General features: G+C 41.6%; 3 protein-coding genes across 8 annotated transcripts in view; 2 read left to right on the top strand and 1 right to left on the bottom strand.

Moving 5' to 3' along the window:
• Positions 1-2,211, top strand: part of fndc3bb (fibronectin type III domain containing 3Bb) — a 47,993-nt gene extending 45,782 nt beyond the window's left edge. For all 3 annotated transcript variants that reach the window (XM_047808415.1, XM_027173804.2, XM_047808414.1), the window contains exon 26: positions 20-2,211. In XM_047808415.1, coding sequence (XP_047664371.1) covers positions 20-319 — 300 coding nt within the window. In that variant the 3' untranslated portion in view covers positions 320-2,211. The remainder of the gene's footprint in view (positions 1-19) is intronic.
• An 888-nt stretch (positions 2,212-3,099) lies between these two features.
• ghsrb (growth hormone secretagogue receptor b) lies at positions 3,100-4,647 on the bottom strand. Its single transcript, XM_027173812.2, has 2 exons — positions 3,683-4,647; positions 3,100-3,574 (listed from the first exon to the last, which is right to left on the bottom strand). Exons 1-2 carry the CDS (start codon positions 4,467-4,469, stop codon positions 3,267-3,269), a joined length of 1,095 nt encoding a protein of 364 aa, XP_027029613.1. The 5' UTR covers positions 4,470-4,647; the 3' UTR covers positions 3,100-3,266.
• A 2,754-nt stretch (positions 4,648-7,401) lies between these two features.
• pld1b (phospholipase D1b) overlaps positions 7,402-15,000 on the top strand; it is a 25,663-nt gene continuing 18,064 nt past the window's right edge. For 2 of the 4 annotated variants that reach the window (XR_007139454.1, XM_047808416.1), the window contains exon 1: positions 7,404-7,559. The gene's annotated coding sequence lies outside the window, so the exon portion shown is untranslated. Of the gene's footprint in view, positions 7,560-13,014; positions 13,153-15,000 lie in introns of those variants that run through there. The other 2 variants (XM_027173809.2, XM_027173810.2) reach the window with 2 other exon arrangements.

Here is a 15,000-nt window from a genome sequence, read left to right as displayed (position 1 = left end):
GCTGGTTGTGTGTCCTCAGGTGTATAAGGGAGAGGACGCGGTGTTCCAGCTGTTCGGGCTGCAGTGGAACACGGACTACCGTCTGCGTGTGTTTGTGTGCAGACGCTGTGCAGACACCTCACAGGAGCTGTGTGGATCCTTCAGCCCGTCCACTCACTTCTGCCCTCGTCGTGTCGTCTCATCTCTCAGCGTGGACACGGGATCCGTCGCCTCGTCCTCGGCAAAAAAGCTCTCAGACGAGCAGTTCGCCAGCATCATCGTAGTGGGCGTGGCCTCGCTCTCCATCTTCATCGCGTACCTGCTGCAGCTCCTCATCTAAGAACAGACATGAAAGCAGCTACCAGAAAAACCTTCTGTCTTTTTATATTCTCTTCCTGCCTTTTTTTGTCTGTTGCTTTTTATATGTTTAAACTTTGTTTCTTTGTTGCACAGATTTTTAAACTACAAACTTTACGTAAAGTGATAAAGTATTTTTTATATGTTTTCCAATTTTTTAAAAAAGAGAAAAGTTTCTAAATCAGAGCGTTTTTTTTCCCCCTGAACAGTTTCATATAAAACCTTAAAACGACTTCATATTTTTATATTTTTTACAAAGTGTTGATGTGATCAGCTTTAACACAGCGGCCATGAGGACGTGTCCTTATTATTTTACAGTCGTGTGCTAAATTAGTTCACTTTCATATCCACATTAAAGCCGCGTTTTTTTACATTCGCTTTTTAAACTGAAGCTTTTTTTACTGTAAAGAGAGGAGTGGAGGTGATGGAGCACAGGTACAAGCGAGAGCCGTCGTATTTAATATAAACGCTCTTTAGACTCATCAGTTACTGAGACTGACTTTATTTGTGTCAGAGATTTTCTCTGCGGTCGTACAGAAGTGTGAAAGGGAAATGCGACATCTTTTTATTATTATGAATATAATTATTATTAATATCCTTATTAGGTCCTTATTAACAGAAGCAGCCTCCTGTTGGCCAAAGACTTTCTTTTTTATTCTCATTGGCGATTTAACAGCAAACTGAAGTGAATGTTCGCAGCTCAGGGACTGAAGGGCCCCGATTTCTGACCAGTGAAAGCAGCAGTGAGATTTTCCTCCTGTGCACAAAGACTTTCTGTAAAAAAAAACAACATTTCAACCTTTTTGCTATTTCAGAGTTTCTTGGTAGCGTTTAACTTTAGCTGAAACTACGTTAATGCAGTACATGGAAAATGTTTACTAGCTCAATCAGACCTTACCCAAAGTTAGCTTTGTCAGCTAGCAGGTGAGGTTTATTTATACTATATATTGCATACAGTACTTTATAATGCAAATCACAGTGCAATCTTTTGTTTATTTATTTCTTTAAAGAAAATCAAATGAACTGTCATATTCAATATTTTCCTCATGTAGCATGTCTTTTTATGGTTATGATGACTTTTTTTTCCGATATAGAGCAATAATCTTTAACTATTAACCTGTTTATGTCCTCAGATATGTGTATTGTTCAGTCATACGCTGTTTTTACTCCAGTTTATTTCTGATTTAATTCATCAGATGCTGATTTCTGTACTACAATCTACCAGTTTCTGATTTCACCTCTGATAAGCAAGTTAAAGCCAACGTTTATCCTAATATTCAGTAGAATATACACACACACACACACACACACGTATGTATAGAACATATATGTTTCTGTATGTATGAATGTAGTCATTTTCCTTTTCTCTTTCTGTCTGTCTTTAATATCAGTTCAGTCTCCAGTTTATATTACAGTCTTCTAACATTCCAGTTTGTTGTTTCTTGTTTATTTTGAAGCGGTGCGACGTGACGCTGTGAGCTGAAGTCATAATGAGATGTAAAACTTGAAGTGGAAACACTTGAACACTTTTCATTTCAATCCCCCAAAAGATCCAAACCCACAGGTTTTCTTACTGTTTTTTAAGAAATGAAACCTTAAAATGTTTTCAGGTCATTAATTTAAAGTTTTTTTTTGAGATGACGATTAAAGTCCATCACAGACACGGTCGATGAGAATCATTCCACTCTGTCAGAAATATAATCATGTCACATTTATTGTTGTAAATTATAATCATAGCCATTATAAAAATCCTTCCCGTATCAGTTTAATGTATAGAGTTGAAGTAATAGCCTTTGTATTTAAGATGATTATGTATCTGTAGCATATATGTAATATATTTATACACAATAAATTTTAAACATTTCTGAATATGAATTCATGCAATGGCTTTGTCGTATTTTTAACACATGAAAAACCTCAGAACACAAACACGTCACTGACGACTTTCTTTTAGAGAAAATGACTTTGCTACTGAATTTTTTTGTCATAACTTTTTCAGCTCAAAGAAAAACACTAAATCTTACAGACTAACTTCATTAAAGCGAATCACAGGTTTACAGCAACTACAAAGATGAAATTTGAGGAATATTTATTTTAAAATTGTCTATAAAGAGCAATAAACATTAGAAAGTTCAGCTTATGATGTCCTTTATTGTCCTGCTTTCCAAACAGTTTATGGTTGGAACCTTTCCAGAAAAAGGAACCGGGTTCCACACAGAACTCCACAGATATGCTAATGCTTTAAAGTCTCTAATGTGATGTCCGTGTCAAATCTAAGGTGCCAAGACTTTTGCACAGTGTTGAAGATCTACCATGAGCTGAAGGTTTTCTGTTTGATGTATTTAAGCAGATCGGACGTCTGAATGGTGTCTAATCAGGCAGCAGGATTGTGTTTCCCTGCTTTAGGGTACAATTAGCTGCAGCGCTTCATCTACAGTGCTCACTTTGACCTCCAGTAACTCACAAGGTTTAAGGCATTTTTGTGTAGACGATTTTAAACTAAATACATATAATAAAAATCACTGTATAAAAAAGTGCTGATGTGAAACCCTGTGGCTTTAATTAGTATCATCTCAGTCTGATGGGATAAATCTGCAGTGCAGAGCTGCTCTTCACTTCTATAGATGGATTATTAGCAGTTCAGGGTTTTGATGACGATGATGATGATGATGATGATGATGATGATGATGAGTTTCACTTGGAATAATAATAATAATAATAATAATAATAATAATAATAATAATAATAATAATTGACTGGAATAATTATTACAGATATGAAATGATGATTTTATGTTATCAGCTTCATCCTGAACCTCTCAGTGATTTTAGCCCACTATAAAAAGCTTGACGGCTGAAAAGAGTTTGTGTATAAATCCTCTTGCCTCCTCTGGAACCTCAGCCCTCAAAGCTGAACCCACTCCTCCTCCATCATGTGGTTCCACTGGACTCGTTCCACACTGGACAGTTCTCCGAATTCAGCACGGTCAACTTCAAGCGCTCTTGAGTGCATCTCACCCCGAAGAGTCTGCAGGCCATCATCCGGTACTTCTTGGACATGATGTTGTAGAGAATGGGGTTGATGGCTGCGTTGAAATAAAACATAACGAAGGAGACGAGGTTGCAGTACTCGCTGATTTGAGTAATTAGTGGAGAATTAGCTTCAGATGATTTGGAGAACAGATAGCGGCCCAAGTGGAATGGCAGCCAGCAGAGAACGAATGCAAAGACCACCACCGCTGTGAGCAGAACATGGAGAGGAAACATTAGAGGACTTGATAATAACCACGAATAACCACAAGAGCCTCAGATATTTCAGAATGTAACAATGTAAGTGGATCTCTCACCTAACATCTTCACTGTCTGCGTGTTGTTTTTGTCTCGACTTGACACAGGTCCTACTGGGTTCTTCCTCCTCCTCCACAGAGTCCGGCTGATGAGGCTGTAGAGCACAGTGAGGCACAGCACAGGCAGGAAGAAGAACACACTGGAGATCCACACCATGACGGTGAGCAATCCAGACCGGATCGCATGCTCAGTCGCTTTGCACTCGTTGGTCACATGTGGGTCGGTACCGTTCTCGTGCTCAACACCCACCAGAGCAAAGATGGGTCCTGCACTGCACAGAGCCACGAGCCACAGCAGTAGGATGAGCGTCTTCACACGTCCACGGGTCACCAACACTTTGGCCCGGAGCGGGAAGCAGATGGCCATGTAGCGCTCCACGCTCAGCGCCGTGATGCTCAGCACTGCTGAATAGGTGCAGCTCTCACTGATGAACTGGAAGAGCTTACACAGATGTTCACCAAGGTTCCAGGGCCGGTAGCGCCACACCCGATACAGGTCCAACGGCATGCACAGGAAGATCAGGAGGTCCGACAGCGCCATGCTGCACAGGTACAGGTTAGTGGTGGTCCGCATGTCCTTGTACTTCAGCACCACCACGATGGTCAGCAGGTTTCCGCTCATCCCAACTAGGAAAAGTAGTGAGCAGGTCACCGTGATGCCAGTCAACACTGGCACAGGATAGAGATGGACCGGGTATTCAAGGTCCAAGTCCAAATCTGTCTCTGTTGTGTTGTCCGGCGTTTCCACGACGCACAAACAGGTGGACGCGTTCGTCCAGTTAGTCATAATGATGCTCTTTTAAAAAGAAGTGTTCCGTTTCATCGACTTTCACAGCGTTGTAGCTCACAGGAGCTCGGAAACAAAATATCTAACAAAATTACACAACATCAAATAAAATAGAATAAAATTAAATCAGATTTATCTCCGAGCGCAGAGACTCTCTCTCTCTCTCTCTCTCTCTCTCTCTCTCTCTCTCTCTCTCTCTCTCTCTCTCTCTCTCTCTCTCAAGAAATACAGTTTATAATTAACGCTACATAGAAAATTGCAACATTCTTCCCATAAATACTTCATTCATACACAAACACACAAACACACAAACACACAACACACCTCTGCACTCTGAGAGACTAAAAGCGCACTGCGCACAGAACAAACCATAGTGGAGCTCCGAGCGCGCGCGCGCACACACACACACACACACACACACACACACACACTCACACACACACACACACACACACACACACACACACTCACACACACACACTCACACACACACACACACACACACACACACTCACACGCACACGCACACACACACACACACACACACACACACACACACACACACACACACACACACACACACACAGACACACAGACACACACAAATGACAGAAACCCTTAGCTGCTGTGTATAGATAGAGGTTTCTCTGAATCTCTGCTCACTTTAATCATCATCTTCCTCCTCCTCCTCCTCCTCCTCCACCTGAGCATCTTCCCTCCAGCAGCTCTGAGCTCCATCCTGAAGTGAGCATCACTAAGTAACACTCTCTTAAAAGGCTACGCCCTCTGGAGTAAGCACTCTGTAGGGGTCAGTGTGCACTTTTACTTCATCTCTCAAACACCATAAGCAGAACATCTCTAAGGTTATGAAGGTCTGGACCGAGAGGTGACACACAACAAGACGGATCTAGAAAAAGGTCTGATCCAAAAACATGCAGATTCAGAAGCCATCGCGTCTCTCTGTAAACAATCAAATACTGAAGAGATTCTTCTCCTTCTCACAAACTGGGTGTAGAATTACTGCTATGAATTAAAACCGTCTTAAAGAGATTTAAATAAAGAGCTCTGTAATTCCACTAGGGGGCGAAAGAAAGCAATAAACTAGGTTCCATAAATATAGATTCATGGAAAAGAAAGAGGAATTTAAAAATTATTTTAGAAAGTTTACCACAGGGGGGCGCCATAATTCAGTAATTCACCTTAATCTCGTCTATTTACTGAGGCTCAGAGCTGATCCTCAGTGACGTCACTGAGCTCTAAGGATCATCTGGGTGGAGCTGAATGATGACATTTTTCTCGCACTGGGTGAAGATCAGGTATTTATTGTCTCAGTAAAAGTGTTTTGTAACTGTTGCTCACATTAGTGCTGTGTGTGTGTGTGTGTGTGTGTGTGTGTGTGTGTGTGTGTGTGTGTGTGTGTGTGTGTGTGTGTGTGTGTAATGTTGGTGTGGTTGTATAAGGAAGATGTGCATAAAGGATCTTCAGCAGTAAAGTCCTTGTGTAATCAGATCTATCTTTGTGAACTTGAACCCTGCTCACAGATCTTTACACCAGGGCGTGGCCCAATACCAGGACTGTCTCTGTGGGTGAGACTCAGAAGTCCTTTCTTCTGCCTTCTTCATCACTTCCTGTTAAAGTTCACAAGTAAACAATAGGTAGAAATGAGGAGGAGATAAAAATCCAGTTACTGAGACACACAGGTCTTAATTTTGTGTCTTAACCAGTGTGATATTTATTTAGCTTTTTATTCAATTTACACCCATTTCCTCAAACCCCAAAAGAACCCAGTAAGAACAAATTAAAAAAAAAACATAACATAATTACGACTATCCTGTGCTTTAATTGTGCCATAAAGATGGAGTCAGTAATGTGTAGCTGTCTGTGTCGCTTATTGCTCCTCACTCTAATCAAGAATCTCAGTGTCAGGAGAGACATCTTCGATCATACACATTTAAATCAGAATACCTATAAATTTTGTGTGTGTGTGTGTGTGTGTGTGTGTGCGTGTGTATTCTGTAGCTTTACAGTTTATCTTCAATAGAACTCAGAATCCAAACTCTGCTCCATCATGACAATGCCCTTGTGCACATGGAGACATGGTGTGGAGGTGAAGGTTGTAGTGAAGAACTCAAGTGTTCTGCACTGAGCCCTGACTCTGACTCAACACCACTGAACATTGACTGAACCCCAGACCTCCTCACCAACATGTGTCTGATCTCAATAATGCTCCTGCAGCTGAATGATCACTAATCCCCACAGACACAATCTAACATCTAATGGAGGACCTTCCAGATGAGTGGAGATGATTAGAACAGGGAAGGGAATAAATCTGTAACGTCATGTTCAACAAGAACAAACAGCATTTGGCCAAATGAACATAAACACTGATGAAGTCTGATGAAGTCCTGCATGTGGTCATAACCACAGAGACTGTTACAGATGCTCCTGCTAAATGTCTGAAACTAACCACTGCTGAGCACAACTCCTTTTATACTGACATACAGTACAGTATATCCTACTACATAAACAAACAAACAAACAAACAAATAAACAAATACGAAAAATATTTTCGCAATAGCCTCAACAAATAATATTAATCCCTATAACAGTGTTTCCATTATTATTCTAATGCCTGTATGTGTGTGATGGTCAGGCACACACACACACACACACACACACACACACACACACACACACACACACACACACACACACACACACAGACATACAGACATACAGACAAACACACACTGTGCACTGTACAGTTTTTTATTTAATACAAAGAACGGACATTATATTCTTATTAATATTTAGCTTCGACAAACTGTATATTTGGTCATTTATTCTAGTTTTGTTATTTTATTGTTGTTTTGTTTTTGTTCATTTTAATTATTTCGCTTTTCCGGAAGTCATAATGACATTATATCGTTTCAGGAAACGTGCACGCGGAACACGGCATGACGGCCAGTGAAGCGCGTGCACGACGGGGTTTTGGGCGCGTCCCCGCTGTGAGGAAGAGAAGCGCAGAGCAGAAAATCCTGTGGAGAAAGTTTCCGGATGGTCAGAAGTTGTGACTGAGTTTCTTCTGAGGTTAGTTTCTTCTCTTTACCTTCTTGTGTGTTTATTTCACACTGTTGTGTGTTTATTTCGGTGTCGTGTGTTTATTTGATGGTGAGATGAAAGCTGAACGCGTGTCATGACGGGTTTAGTAACAGAGTATCCGAGGTTCCTCTCCCTGGTTCCTTACAGAACACACACACACTGGTTCCTTACAGAACACACACACACTGGTTCCTTACAGAACACACACACACTGGTTCCTTACAGAACACACACACACTGGTTCCTTACAGAACACACACACACTGGTTCCTTACAGAACACACACACACTGGTTCCTTACAGAACACACACACACTGGTTCCTTACAGAACACACACACACTGGTTCCTTACAGAACACACTCACTGGTTCCTTACAGAACACACACACTGGTTCCTTACAGAACACACACACTGGACTCGTGGTGACTTCCAGCTGAAACACATGATGTTTGTCCCTCATTGAGGAATCATTCATTCCTGTACTGTGACTTTCACATGATGACGTGGATCTTCACACATCAGTTCTCAGAAGAACTTTAAACACTCTTTGTGTCTGGACTTCAGCAGCTCCGACAACTAACTAACAAATCAGAACTAACCAGCAGTTCCTGTTTGACCAGTTTACTGCTAGTTTAATTGCACAAGCAGTGAGGAGACGTGTGATGACTGATGACATCTCAGGCAGAAGAGTTTATTTATTTATTTATTTATTTATTATCTGTTTATTTAGTGCTCACTTTATCGGACTTTTTCTGACACCCGTTTGCTTTGCACCAATAAGAAAGCAGAAATAGTAGAATGAGACGAGTGGAAGTGGAGTAGAGCTGGACCAAGTTCTCCTCAGTGATGTACAGAACATGGAAACTTCATTCAACATCTGTGTTTCTCTAATTATGGTTTCTTTTAGATGTTGCCAGATGTTGAACTTTTGGTTCATTTGTTTTTTACATTTTCTAACATTTACGAGTGACACGAGTGACGTCTGTAGAACAACACATTAAACTGTGGCTGAGAAATCCTTCTTGTCCAGAATGATTGCTGGTGTTTGGCCACAGATTCTGTCAGTCATCTTCTAGCCAAGCCACGTGAGATGGTGAACACGTGTGTGTGAATCAGTCAGAGGTCAGAACTGTTAGTTATACAGCAGAACATGACAGAAATCTAACCCTTATACGTAGTGTCCTATTCCCTGGTCTCTACATCTACTATATGTTTGTAAGAGCAATGCATTGTGGGATTTCAAGGACACACTGAATCTTTGGACCTTGAGATAATATGAACTCCAAAACATCTCTCAAACCTCAACCTTCAATTACACTGGTCACACTCAAGCCCCGCCCACTTCCCTGCTGATTCACATTATTGAATCTTATGAACAAACGATGGATTATTAATGTATGTGCTTTAGACTCTGTTCGCCTGTTCAGAGTAAATACAGAACAGGAGTGATGTGTGTTGACTTTGTGGGTTTGGGTAAGATTGTGTGTTCTATGGAAAAACTTAAGAGCTGGAGTGGTTCAGCAGCACCAACTCTCTCTGTGTGTGTCTGTGTGTGTGTGTGTCTGTGTGTGTGTGTGTGTGTGTGTGTGTGTGTGTGTGTGTGTGTGTGTCTTTGTGTGTGTGTCTTTGTGTGTGTCTTTGTGTGTGTCTTTGTCTGTGAGAGTGTGTGAGAGTGTGTGAGAGTGTGTGAGAGTGTGTGTGAGAGAGTGTGAGAGAGTGTGAGAGAGTGTGAGAGAGTGTGAGAGAGTGTGAGAGTGTGAGAGTGTGTGTCTGTGTGTGTGTGTCTGTGTGTGAGTGAGTGTGAGTGAGTGAGTGAGTGTGAGTGAGTGTGAGTGAGTGAGTGTGAGTGAGTGTGAGTGAGTGTGTGAGAGTGTGTGTGAGAGAGTGAGTGTGTGTGTGAGAGTGAGTGTGTGTGTGAGAGTGAGTGTGTGTGTGTGTGAGAGTGTGTGTGAGAGTGTGTGTGAGAGTGTGTGTGAGAGTGTGTGTGAGAGAGTGTGAGAGAGTGTGAGAGAGTGTGAGAGTGTGAGAGTGTGTGTGTGTGTGTGTGTGTGTGTGTGTGTCTGTGTGTGAGTGAGTGTGAGTGAGTGAGTGTGAGTGAGTGTGAGTGAGTGTGTGAGAGTGTGTGTGAGAGAGTGTGAGAGTGTGTGTGTGAGAGTGAGTGTGTGTGTGTGAGAGTGAGTGTGTGTGTGTGTGTGAGTGTGAGTGAGTGTGTGAGAGAGTGTGAGAGAGTGTGAGAGAGTGTGAGAGTGTGTGTGTGAGAGTGAGTGTGTGTGTGTGTGAGTGTGTGTCTCCCCCCTGGCAGATTCAGCAGGTGAAAATAATACACAGCGATTGTAATTGAGTCCCAGACTTTTGATGTACTTATTAAAGTGTTCTCTCTCCTCGGGGAACTGAAACACACTTAAGCTGGATGTTATGAGTGTAAATATGAAACTATTGGCTCATGTGTTTTTGTACACAAACACGTTCCTGTTCATATCAGTGTGGGTGTGTCCTGGTTACATGATTGATTCCTGGTGATTACAACTGTTTTATCTGGTTACAGAATTAGGCCTGTTTGTGGTTTGTTCTTCTGAATAAACGTAAAGGTTCTTAGTCGGTTTGTAAAACAGAGAAGTAAAGCTAAGAGCCCGGAGGAACCCCGCTCTCTAAGTGTGTGGATGATAATGTGGTGTAAAGAAGTGGACATGATCTTAAAAATAAGTGTACGGTTCTGTGTAACCGAGCAGAAGGTTGTGAGTTTAAATCCCAGCACTGCTGCCATTGGGTTCTTCTCCTGCTCATCCTCACACCAGGATAAAGTGATCTTCACTAAAACACTACTGATAATGTCTCACGTGATCACGTTACTGATAGAAAGTTCCTGAGGTAGATCTCTTGAAGCAGACACATTGGCACAGACGAGTCCTTTTACTTTTTTACCCCTAAAGGCCCTGAGGTGTGAATTCAGCCTCAGGTGTTTTTTTAAAGTAAAGCAGGTGATTAAATGTAATTTAGTTTGATTTATGATTAGAGCTGTGACTGAGGATCCACCCAGAAATTACACAGATTTAACATGGGATCTGTACATTCCTTACACAATGCTCATAGAAGACTGTACATACATACACACACACACACACACACACACACTCGCTGACCTCTGAGTCTTATGTGTTTTGTCTTCATTAGAAGATGACAGAAAGTCACTTTGTAGTGAACGTTCACTCGTATTAAAGGTCTCAGCTTTATAACAGCGGAGCTGCTGAGGTCACAGATCACAAAGTGCTGATTAATTCTCTGTACCAGAAGCTATGACAGTAGAACAGCTTTACATTAATGCTCTTGTTTCTATAGCAACAGCTCATTCACAGGATTACATTCACATAAACAGATTAAAAAAAGCTTTCATAGCTCCCCTCTAAAAGTGCTTGGTGATTTCAGCCTCCCCTCTGACAAGCTTCGATCTTCCCTCCTGACTCTTCTCCTGGACTTACAGACATGACTTCTACCCCACTACACGTCTCCGATCATCACCTGGTATCCTTCACCATCACTCTCACCCCCTCACTCTTACCTGCTGCAACCGTCACTCTGTCTCCCCCTCCACACACACCGTGAACACACACACACCGTGAACACACACACACTGTGAACACACACCCCGAGCAGTGGGCAGCCATTTATGCTGTGGTGCCAGGGGGAGCAGTTGGGGGGGTTCGGTGCCTTGCTCAAGGGCACCTCAGTCGTGGCCGGCCCGAGACTCGAACCCACAACCTTAGGGTTAGGAGTCAGGCTCTATAACCATTAGGCCACAACTGCCCCATTTTTTTTTTTAAATAAAAATGGTGCATGGTGGCTCATGCTGTTGTGACCACATGACATGTTATAAATTAAACAGCGTGACATTTTCTTAAAATCACTGATGCTGAGTCACTTCAGAGGTCCAGATGAATCATGACTCTTTCTCCCTAAAGGAAGATCGGTGTGTTTTACATCTGCAGTCTTCATTCCAGTGAAGCTGTAAATTTGTCAAAATGCTTCTTTGTGTTGGAACTGAGGGTTAAAGTCCATCATTAAATAGATATTAAACAGACACAAATATAAAACAGTTATTTAAATAGTGAGAGAAAAAAGATCTCAAATCTGATCTTAGGACCTTCTGTCCAGTTCCCCAACACTGTAGTGATGCAGCTAAAAGCTCCAGTTACTTTAGACTCACCTGAAGGTTCTGTTGAATCCACACACCATCAGAGACTCATGACTCCTGATTCCTCAGAACAAGTCGTTTCATCCCTAAAAGACTCGAACACATTTATAAATATATAAACTATAATAAAGGTTTAACTATTGAACGGACCTCGGGATTTGTAAGTTTGGAGTAAACCGATTCTCTTCTTATAATATTGTTAATAAATACTTTATTATGTGCCTGTAGTTCACCGGTAGTCGTGTTGTGATGGTGCAGACAGTGAAAAGCTCGTCATGTGTTTAACAGAGTAATTGAACCTTGGATGTTTTCACCTCACTGCTCTAGTTGGGATTAAATGCAGTTCATAAAACTCACCACAAGGAGGCGGAAATCTTCAGGAGTTTCTCCCAGCTGCTGCCTAAATGCACAGACTTCATGACTTTATGATTTCAGGAATGCAGTTGTTCCTGATCTCAGAGTTGATGAGTCATTTCTGTGACCTGGTGAATTGAGTGTCATGCTCTTCACTGTGTTGTCAGGGATGTGAGATGGTCTCCACCTTTGTTGGTTTACTCGGATGTTCTCCAGAACAAACCAGTAAAATTCTTTGTTTGCTGCAAGACCATAAAGTAATAAAAGCCTTGAGGGACATTGTGCTGCATTCCTCCTGTTAATACATCACCAGCACAAAGGTCTTGAGCAGATAATGGAGCTCTGTGTTCTGTACACACACTCGTGTGATCAGAACCTGAACCTGGGTGGATCTGATCTTCATCTGGACACGATGGAGAAAACAGGAAGTGAATATTTGGACTGAAGAGTTTTTATGTTAATTTCCTGATGTTCTGAATCTAAAGTACGACAATTTTTAATGATCAATAAAAGAGGAAATTGTTTGTTTGTTTGTTGGATTCTTGGCCAATATATGACAGTATAAATCATAAATAAGTGCTTACGTATATTTATTATATTTATTTATTACATAATTAAAACACTTTCATCTTTAAGGTTCTTGTCTTGTTTCAAGAGAAAACTGCAATTTAAAGCTGTGTTTTTTTGCTTTAAATGTAACTCATGAACCAGCAGAATAACTTCTGTAGTGAAATTCCAGTCCTACCTCCTGACCCTCTAATTGGCTGAAAAACATGAGTGACAGGAAGGACATCTCATTGTCTCCGCCCCCTCAGCCATGTGACTGTGTGTCTCAGCCCCCAGTGTCGCCTCCCACTGAGCTCCAGTACAGAAGCTGGGTATCTGTCTCAGTGTGTGTGTTAGTTATATAAGGCTCTATATAAGGATTTATTTTGTTCTTTCTGACTGGAAAGAGAAAAACACACACACACACACACACACACACACACACACACACACACACACAATGGAGGTTTCTGTGCTGGTGCCAGAGCAGGTCAGTGGACGTTTCTTCATTTCAGCTCAGTGTCACATCTCACACACACACCCAAACACTGTCTACTGGATTACAACTTTGCTTCGATGTGTTTGGAAATATTTGTCTGTGTGTGTGTGTGTGTGTGTGTGTGTGTGTGTGTGTGTGTGTGTGTGTGTGTGTGTGTGTGTGTGTGTGTGTTACTACTTTACTTACTGTGTGCATCATGACTATGAACAGAATGTCATTTTTTTTGTGCAACTGAAGATATGCAGTGAGAATGAGATGGTTTCTCCTAAGCACTGTGTGTGTGTGTGTGTGTGTATGTGTGTGTGTTTTATCAGTGTGGGTGTGTGCATGATTCATTGCATTGTATGTCTAATGTACTGAATTTTAGATCATACGTGACTTGTGCGTCTGCATGTCTCTTCTGTGTTCTAATGATGTAATAAATCTTTAATGAATGAAATGAAGTTTAAATGTAGAATTCTGTAAACAACCTGCTCTGTGTTCTACTGGATTTAAACCTGTTGTACTTTAAAACTCTGAAGATGAAAAAAGATGAAAGAGAAATGAGCTTTAGTGAGGGGCAGCTCTGAGGGTGTGTGTGGGGGTGTGGGTGTGTCTGAGGGTGTGTGTGTGGGTGTGTCTGAAGGTGTGTGTGAAGGTGTGTGGGTGTGTCTGAGGGTGTGTGTGAAGGTGTGTGTGAAGGTTTGTGTGTGTGTGTGTGTGTGTGGGTGGGTGTGGGTGTGTGTGAGGGTGTGTGAGGGTGTGTGTGTGTGAGGGTGTGTGTGTGTGTGAGGGTGTGTGGGTGTGGGTGTGTGTGAGGGTGTGTGAGGGAGTGTGTGTGAGGGTGGGTGTGTGTGGGTGTGTGAGGGTGTGTGAGGGTGTGTGAGGGTGTGTGGGTGTCTGTGTAATCTTATTTATATATTTATATATAATATTTATTCCACACTCTGAGATCCCAGAAGGTTTGATTACAGATGTGTCTGAAGGTGTAGAACCTTGTTTAGTGCAGAACCCTTTAAAGAACACTTGACAAACACCTTTATTAGTCACCAGGGCAGTGTGGGGTAGTAATAATAATAATAATGTTCTACTCTAAATGCTGTATTCTCCCACTGATCTTACTTCAGTCTGATATGAAGAAGGCAGCATTGTGACGTGATGTAATGAAGCATTATAACAGGTGGTGATATGATTGTGATCTCCGTCCTGTCACGACTCACCTCACTGTTCACTTTACAGTAAACTGACATTTAGTTTTATCAGTAAATTCATAAACATCAGGATTATTCATTATCAGATTAGAGCTGAACGGAGACGTGTGTGTGAATCTGTACTCCTGTAACTCTCAGTCCTCAGTTAACACATCTCTTAAGGCTTCATATAGGCTTCATACAGGCTTCATACACACTTCATGCACACTTCATAACCCGCTACATACACACTTCATACACACTTCATACATGTTTTATTAGATGTATACTAAACTTACTCTTTGGTTTGATAAAAGCTTTATTCAGAAAGCTCAGAAAGCCTTAGTGCTGTCAGACATGTGTGTTGTAATAAGTTGTGGTGTTGTGTTTACACACACACACACACACATACACGCACACACACACACACCCTCACACATATAATAAGTCGTGGTGTTGTGTTTATCTTCGTCTCACACTTCTGCATTAACAATATAAAACATAATTCTTTGAACACTGATGTTGCTGACACAGTGTGTGTATCTGTAATGAGTCTGTCTGTGTTTTTGCCCTGTTTCTGTCTGCTGTCTTGCCCTGCTGTTGATTGGTAGCTCCGCCCACTCATTTGTTACCATGGACACTAATTGCACTCAATCTTTCTCCCAGGTGT

This window comes from Tachysurus fulvidraco, chromosome 25 (genome assembly GCF_022655615.1).
Source record: "Tachysurus fulvidraco isolate hzauxx_2018 chromosome 25, HZAU_PFXX_2.0, whole genome shotgun sequence".
Classification (NCBI taxonomy): Eukaryota; Metazoa; Chordata; class Actinopteri; order Siluriformes; family Bagridae; genus Tachysurus; species Tachysurus fulvidraco.
Note: the sequence above shows the minus strand (reverse complement) of the source record. Positions and strands in the feature narration are given on the sequence as shown.

Excerpts from the sequence above, each read along its gene's own strand:
- ghsrb (XM_027173812.2), bottom strand. The coding sequence starts at position 4,469 with ATGACTAACTGGACGAACGCGTCCACCTGTTTGTGCGTCGTGGAAACG. Across the intron at positions 3,575-3,682 it reads GCAGACAGTGAAGATGTTAG|CGGTGGTGGTCTTTGCATTC; the intron begins GTGAGAGATCCA and ends TTCTGCTCACAG.